Source organism: Pagrus pagrus, assembly GCF_965226575.1.
Source record: "Pagrus pagrus genome assembly, chromosome: 11".
NCBI lineage: Eukaryota > Metazoa > Chordata > Actinopteri > Spariformes > Sparidae > Pagrus > Pagrus pagrus.
In genome coordinates, this window is record NC_140195.1 from 31880612 (window position 1) to 31889312 (window position 8701).

Consider the following 8701-nt stretch of genomic DNA (forward strand, 5'->3'; position numbering starts at 1 on the left):
AAAGCAAAGAGGGCTGATTTATAAGCAAAATGTTTTTGAGTTTTGATTGAAGTTGAAGAAATATGCTCTCTCATATTTTTTTTTCAATTGCAACCTGTTCTGTTTCGATCTCAAAAAAAAAAAATTTGATTGCCACTTACTCTCTTTTGCTCTCAAATCTCTTTTTTGGTTTCAAATCTATTGTATTTGATTGAATAATAAAGGAACATAATTCTCTCCATAGTAGTCGGGCTCACATTTCAGATGTCTGAGTTGTTAACAGCTCAACCAATAGTGATTTTTCCCTCTAAACTTCTCACATGGTTTCATTTCAATAAATGTTCAAATGATCCAATATTTCAGCAAAAATCAAAGATTAGAGAAAAAGTCCAAAAACTGAAAACACAGAGGAAAGAAGAAAAAACAGTTTCTTGGTCTGTGAAAGAACTGATCAGAGAATCAGAATTACTTTAGTTCTTGTTGAGAGACAATGAATCATTTTGTGATTTTGTGAAAGAAAAAGAGAAAGGTGCAGCGTAGAAACACTGCAAAAATGAAACCTGTACAGTTCATTTCACTTTAAACACCTGTTTCAATGGTTTATTTAATGTAACAAGGAACGTTACAAAAAGGGCTTTCACCCCCTTATAGTTCACTTAACTCCTGCTTGAATAATATCGATGCAGAGATTGTTTACAAGGAACATGTGAAACTGCAAAGGACTCTCAGTAACGGTGTGAAAATAAATTCAGTATACATTAAGAACTTCTTGAATGTTTTCTTTGAGTGCAGAGATAGTTTACAAGGAATATTTGTGGGAAGTACTCCCTCAAGTTAGTTCCCTTCTTTTTTACAAGTCTTTAAACCATATTTTAACAGAACAACGAACATATTTTACTAACAGACAGATCAAATCTTGTCTGGCAAGGGTAAATACAGGCCAAATGTCACTCACACAAGACCAAATCCTGTATGGCAAGTGCAAATACAAGCCAGGATGTCACATTTAAAAGATGTGTAATCCTTGTAATGCCCTGGGATGCGCAAGGTCTCAAAGCAGGTGGAGGCTGTGGGGTATCTGCCCTCGACCACTTCTATGGAGAGACTCGGTGGTAGAATCTCCCATCCGGTCCAGAATTTGACCAGGTCGTTCAGTTCAGTTGGTGTTGCTATGGAGTAGATTAAAAGGAATTAAAAATCTTTTTTGACTTTATTAGTCATCAGGAAAAATGGCCAACTATGGCACTAACAGCTTACACTCAATAGAAGATTAGTCAAACCCTTGAGATAAGTTTACAGAAATATAATTTTTAGAATGAGACTGGTTGGACTCGACTATTGAGTTGAAAACAGCAACATGACTTTTTTTTTTTTTTTTTTTAAATCGGCTGGATTTTTTTAAAAATAAATTCATGTCATGTTGCTGTTTCCAGCTCAGTAGTGAATGTGTGAAGTGCACGCTGAATATTTGAATAGCTATGTAGCTTTTATACAGGTAACCAAATAATATTTAAATAGCACTTCCAAGTGTCTCTGTACACCTACCATTAGCAATGAACTGTCGATGATAGCCTGATATGCGGCATTTGGTGTCAACTGAACAATCGTCGTCATCGTCGCTATCCTCACAAGGCCATGTGACTCGCTGAAGAAGTACCTGCATTGAAGAAAAAAAAAAAAAACATGAGAAAGACTTTGGTCATTTTTCTATCTTAAAATCACATATAACTTTTGCATTCTTTTGTAGTTCTTTGATCAAATATCACTGGTGGGTAGCCACGATGTCAATTGTGGGTTATGTACGTAGGAAAACAGAAATAACAAGAACAAGATTGAAAACAGACAGTAATAGATGCTGACTAGGTATGTACCATAATATTTACTAGGAAAATAACATTACAAGATCCGAGTAATTAAAATTAACCTCAGGGCTGAAATGTCCTGCTCCCTCTTTAGGAAAAAGCAAGGCCACTGTGTCAGGTCTTTGGGTCACTAGTGTCCACATTGGGGTTTCTTTAAGACCTCGTCTCAGCTGCTTAATTTGCCTTGTGACACGTCCTATTACCTGTTAATAGTAATAAGACAGAGAGGATAGAACACATAACATTCCTTAAAAAGCAAGCTTGAAGAGTAAGAGAGAAAAACAATAATTCCATTTGAATACATTTATTATGCTTCGATCCACTGGTGAATGAGGAAATACTGTTCTCCTGCAGACTGATAAAACTCCTTGCATTTGCAGTATTACAGACCACCCACCATCTTTTATGTTTCTAGGAAAACAACTTGGCACATGGGAAGTGATGCATTTTACCGTGACCGTTTTTTTTACCTTGAGAATAAATTTAATTTTGTCAGACAATTTTTTTAGAAACTTAGCAATGTGCATTTATAACCAAAACATCACTCACAGGATGAAAAAACAAGAATTGTGACTTTCACTCACAGCATGGATCAAAAGCTTCTCAAAGAGCCATCTCCTGTTTTTCTCAGTTTGGGAAGGGAGGTCCCACGCATAGGCCAAGTCCTGGACATGCCGTTTATCCTCATCTGACAGTATGGATCCCCCTTCAAGCTTCAAGACAGAGGGAAACTAATTAGGAGATAGAAAAAAAGATGTGTAATAACAGATACTACAGATTAAAGGAAAAGCCAGAAATACCTGACCCCTGCAGTGAGGGGGGATTCACTGAATGATTTGATGAAAATAATGTGAATTATATGCTATGGTCTTCACAGTCACCATATCTGACCCAACTGAACACCTATGGGAGATTTTGGGCCGATGTGTTAGACAGCGCTCTCCACCACCATAATCAAAACACCAAATGAGGGAATATCTTTTGGAAGAATGGTGTTCATCCCTCCAGTAGAGTTCAGAGACTTGTAGAATCAATGCCAAGAAGCATTGAAGCTGTTCTGGCAGCACATGGTGGCCCAACACCTTACTAACACTGGGTTTTCCTTTAATTTGTCCTCTGTCTGTATGCGCACTTGCAAAAAGTAATGAATATGAATATTACATAGTGGATCCAAATAAGCGCCACCCTCTATTTTATTTACAGATTACTGGCATTTTAGATGTTCTAAAATCAGGATTTTTGTATACTACTACTACATTTACAGTATTACAAAACTAAGTATTAAAAATCTCATTCACTCCCTCTTTATTTGATAAGCTTATGTTAGTCATATCTTAACATTACTCAATAAGGATAATGGATACACAATAAAAGGGTGCCCCATTGTACATAAAATCTTAGTGAAAAAAAAACTTTTTTAAAATCAAACATACAAGCTTGATAGTTTCTCTGATGACAGTCCTCTAGTGTAACAGTTGCAGTTTCAGGACTCCCACCAAGCAGGACATGAACAACAGCAGGGCTGAGTCCCAACAGGCATGGTCCTCCATGAAGAAAGGAGTGGCCTACCATTCTCCCCGCCACCATGAACATATCACTTTCCACAAGAAAGTGAGAGGCTGAGGGGACTAAATGGCCAGGCTCTCCTTCAAAAAGCCGTGTAACATTTGAGTTTGCTGTTGAAGACATTAAAAACACGAAATAACAATAAAAAATTATAGGCTTAGGTGAGAGTGAATGGTTGTCAGACAATATACGGTATGTTAGTACTGTCATGGACTGGAAACTGTAGTTCTCATCAATACAGGCATTATACATTTAGTAGAATCCTTTGAACTTTCATGGTAAAGCAAACCAATTCGAATACGATAAACTTCCTATAGACACAATATTAAAAAAAAAATCGTTATACATCTTAAAATAAACATAGCATTTGGAAGGATACCATACACATAACATACATACCAAAATTGATGCAAAACCCTGACTTCAGTTTTTCCATGCATGTTGAGAAAAAGAAGCGAGTTACACCCTGTCCAATAGCAGTATCTCCTGTAACACAATGTAAGGTTTGACAGAATAAAGACAAAGGAATTACTTTAATTATTTTTGGACAACTATAACTTGTAATTGGAGCTACCTTCAAGTTTGCAATTCAGAGGTCCTCCCCATTCCACATTAGGTCGCTTGTAGAAGGAGATTAGGGCCATGTCCTGTTCAGCAGGGCTTTTTCTGAAGTCCATGCTGAGAAGTAAGGGGCTCTCCGTTTCATGAATACGGAGAAAACTGTCAGCACACTGAGATATGGCCTTGGTGGAGTCACTGATAGTTGACCAGTCTAATAAGAGAAAAACATTATTTATGCTTGACTGTCAAGATAAAAAAACTTTAACATGTAGATTCAAATCACAAGTTAAAGCCAATATGCCTTACTCAGGCATAAACAAAGCAACTTAATAATCATTGACTATATATATGAACATTAATGGGAGAACCACTCTGGCATTCCATACAGTTGAGTTCTGAAGATTGTGCTAAGATTTAAAAGTATTATACTTAAAATTGTTGTAATATCAAATGACATAGTACACAACACAACAACATTACTTGAGTCAAAATATAGATATTCCTGGTCAAAGTAATAATATTATTAATATTAAAGGCAAGGTAATCAATTCATGGTTTACATGAAGAGTAGGCCATGCTTCATAAATGCCAATTTTACTTCACTATGACAGTCTATCTTCCTTAACTTTCCTATGCCACTGCTAACCCTGAACAGCACCTACCATCTGTGACAGTTGCACAAGTTCCGGATGGTCCAGGCATTGCTGCTTGCTCTTCCTCAATTACAATGCTTTCATGCATCACCTCTTTTCCTGCCGTACCCACACAAAATTGTTTGTGTGTTTAACTGATATTGAATATGAGAATTGCTGACAAGAGAAAAAACATTAACAATAGAAAGTAAATGGATACCTTTCCACACATGAAGAAGCGTGTACCTCAATAAAGTCAGTACGAAACATTTTTGTGCAGACCGGACATTCCTGCATATCTGCTGTTGAGAAATGTTGAGAAGTTACAAGCAAGAACAGTACTAATTTCAAAAAACTGTTTCTGTTGTTTAATACTATACAATATGCTCACAAAAGCTTAAAATGAAGAATTCTTACATTTTCTGTCTTCAGGCTCACTGCTATCCACATTAGCCAGGTTGTCGTCACTGCCAACATACATGACATCACAAGACTTGATGTGTTCTGTCAGGAGTGGAAGAGGAACTGCAACTCCACACTTCTGACATGTGGCTTTTGGCATGCTACTGAATGCTTCATCAGTTAGTGGTAGGGGATTTGTGCTGAGTTCCTCTTGAATTGGGGCTATGAATAGATTTTTACCCCCACGACTTACAGACTTCAAGATCATGCCTGTATAGCCAGTATCATCAGGAGCCACAAGAGAGAGTTTTCGGCTACCCCATCCACCTATAGAAAAGAGGAGAGGAAAATTAGAACTTTCAACAGTTTATTAGATATAGATTATATCTAGAAGTTAAGTCAAAGCAACTAGACTTCTTGTCTGACAACAGACCAGGCTGAAGAAGTCACCTTAAACATAACAAAACAAGTCCAGTTTTTTTTCACTTGACTTTTACAAATACAAATATTACAATCAATTAGTTGCTGATTTGCAGTTAGGCATGACCTAATAAATGTTCACAACATTTCTTAAATTCAACAGGCTTAATAATAAATGTTAAGAGATGAGTTTGAGGAAATCTTTTGAAGTTTTTTTAGGTACCATCTGTTAAATTATAAAGTAACAGTGTTGTGCATTGCATAATGTGAAGTTAAATGCTGCAAATGTACTTTTTCTACGACTGAGCAACACTAATACACAAACCTGTGTTGGCCTACCTGCAGATTTGTATAGCAGCCACCCACCAGTAACGGCCCCCATTTTTGGAAATAAAACTTTGAGGGCATCACATAACTGTAAGCAAAAAAATGGACAGTGTAAGCCTCTCCAAAAGAGAGTAAACACTCATCATTCAAATCAGAAAAAGCATTCATCACACTGGATGACAAACTAGCAAATCCTTATTGTATTCATCAGAAATACAATATACAATACACAATACAGCTAGCCTAAATAACTAATTTCTTGTTATTACCTCTTCATGTGTTGTGCTTTCATCTAGATGAGCAGTCCTATGGACCAATCCTGCATGCATATGGACTATTTGCTCCTGCTCTTTTGGGGTTTTTTCACACTGCTTTGGCAACAAATAGAAAGCCACATCAAGTGGTTTTAGTCTCTTGGCAGGAACAAGATTTGCTGCAGGAAAGCGCCTCTTCCCTCTGCCCTTGCTAAAAACACCTGGAAAGGACCTATAGAAAATAAGAGTGTTAAAACATGAACTACCACATCATTTGTTAACTTTTTTCTAATTAAAAGGAGGACGTTATTACGAAAGGCGTATTTGAACATCGTCTTACATGACATAGATGAAAATAGAAAAACTTGGCACTGTACTGTATCCCCTCACTAGTTTCCTATAAAGTGCAACAGGCTATTATTTAGACCTTCAAATCCCATTATATATTTTTTTCTTTTCATAAACAAATTTCACATTAGCCTCAAGTGAAACAGGCCTTTATATATTTTTCTGAATAGTCACAAAACATTAGATGCTTAGATGCATTAGAGTTTACTAACTTAGATTTGAACGTATGCAATATTGGTAAGAAACACAGCATGCAACACAATACTATCATTCCTTTGTGTAAAAGTAAAAAGCAGAATTTTGCTTGTACAAATCAGCAGCATGTCAAAATGTGTATAAATAGGGCTTGCATTTAAAATAGCAATCCCCCTTAAGTCTTTACCTGGTCATTTCCATTTGAAGTGATGGTCTAGCTGTCTGTCTCTGTTCTCTGCAGGATTGTATCCAAGAATATTTATTAATCATCAATACATCTGCAATGTATAGGTAAAATAAGCCATATGTACATTAACTGAAGTTTACAAAACCTCATATCTGGATTTGTTACGCCACCACTGGCTGCGCCCTGTTGTCTTTCAGACGAACTGATTAACTGCAATAAGCGCCTGGCTGACTGCATCATATCATCAGCCTGACTATCCTGTCATCACAAATACAGGACAAAAAAATAAGATGGATATTACAAACCAACAGCACAAAGATGATGTTTTAAACAGCTAAATGTTACTAGATTGTAATAAGCATTGTAAGAGTTTGGTGACAGTTACATTATTAGCTGTCCATTTGTACTATTTTTAAAACAGCTATGAGTAAAGTGAAGCAGCTCGTAACTAACCAGCTGGTAAATGTACTGTCAGTCAGATCGTTCTTCTCAAGATGGGCTATAGCTGTGCTGCCAACTCGTAACTTAGGCTATGGTTTGTTTGTTTGTTTGTTTGTTTCATTCATTAGAAATGTAACCGTAATTACTGTACACTTCATATTTTGGGTTATTTTTATATATTATTATAATTTATATACGTTTATTATGTATATTATTTGTATTACTTAAGTTACTGACAAATATATATTATTATTGTATTACTGTTGCATTATATATTTCTTTGTCATTTGCAGCACTTTGATTTGGGTGTTTTTATGTACAGTGTTTGGGTCGACTGGTTCCTCCATGCTTTTGTTTTGGTGGGGACAGGTATGTGGGGACAGTTATGTGGTGACAGTGTGTTCCGCCATGTTGTTAGAAGTGAAAGTGAGTTGTAAACCCCGACATGAGTTCAGATATGTTGTACTGTTCTGACGTTTTGGTGATCATTAAAAGAAGACTGAAATGAGAAGTGTAGCCCCCTATTTATCCACTGCCAGAAGGGACTGGAATACGCTACTATACAAGAAAAGAGGGTTACACAAACCATGTGTGTTGCTTGTAGCTGTCTTCACTAACTTATGAGCAACCACGACCCACGCTGTTACCAGTTAACACCGTCATTAAATCAGTTGCGCCTTCTTTTAATGTTTTGGGTAAAGTGAAACAGCTAGTAACTTAATAGTCAGCTGTTAAACAAACTGTCAGATATTTCTTGCCAGCCACATCATTAACCATGCTAACATAACGTTAGCTAATTGCTAACACACTTTTAATGAACGCCACCTCATTAAAAGTTCCGTGGAGATATTGTTCAATAAATTATGTTAATGTGCAACGTGTCGGGTAATTGTTACTGAATTTTACGAACACAAATGGTTAATAAAGAGTAAATACACTCACCGAAGCGCCATCATTTCTGTTCGTTGCCGACATAGCTGCGCAGCTGCTAACGAGCCATGCTCTGAGTCTGACCAGAGGTCGCAGGAGCTTCACCGACTTCCTGTTTCGGCGTCACGGGACCAATGGAGCGTAACTTGATTGGCTGGATGTTGGATGATTTCATACAGGGATCGATTGCTTCTCCTTGGTTGCCCGGATGTTGACTCTGAATTTTTTACACTGAATTATTTGAGAGGTCGAATTTTTTTACACTGAAGTTTTTGAGACATTGAATTTTTTTTTACACTGAATTTTTTGAGACATCGGATTTTTTTACACTGAATTTTTTTTTAAGCATTGAAAAAAAAATTCAGAGGCAAAAAAAATTCAGTCCTAGAAATTCGATGGCTTTTAAAATTCAAATTCTGATTTAGATGCAAAAAAAAATTCAGTGTCAGAAATTCGATGTAAAAAAATTCTGTGCTAAAAATTCGAATTTGAAATCTGACGGCACAGATTTACTTCCATACACCCCCCCACCCCAGCCATAGATTGGCACATTTCACAACACTCGGTCCTTATTAGAGATAAAGAAAAGGCCAAAAA

General features: G+C 36.7%; 1 protein-coding gene across 7 annotated transcripts; it reads right to left on the minus strand.

Annotated features, from left to right (window-relative positions):
• Window positions 1–571: 571 nt before the first annotated feature.
• LOC311265107 (uncharacterized protein) lies at window positions 572–8261 on the minus strand. 7 transcript variants are annotated; one of them, XR_014623534.1, is made up of 16 exons: window positions 8117–8261; window positions 6879–6991; window positions 6734–6781; window positions 6019–6235; window positions 5762–5837; window positions 5256–5329; window positions 5018–5067; window positions 4821–4902; window positions 4631–4720; window positions 3982–4179; window positions 3807–3893; window positions 3275–3517; window positions 2426–2554; window positions 1904–2044; window positions 1525–1636; window positions 572–1148 (listed from the first exon to the last, which is right to left on the minus strand). XR_014623534.1 is itself a non-coding variant. In XM_084366442.1 (8 exons), exons 1-8 carry the CDS (start codon window positions 8147–8149, stop codon window positions 4702–4704), a joined length of 900 nt encoding a protein of 299 aa, XP_084222568.1. In that variant the 5' UTR covers window positions 8150–8261; the 3' UTR covers window positions 4563–4701. The 7 variants fall into 7 exon arrangements, 1 of the variants encoding a protein (XP_084222568.1); XR_014623535.1 differs by having other exon boundaries at window positions 4821–4899; window positions 5018–5329; XR_014623536.1 differs by having other exon boundaries at window positions 5018–5329.
• Window positions 8262–8701: the final 440 nt, after the last annotated feature.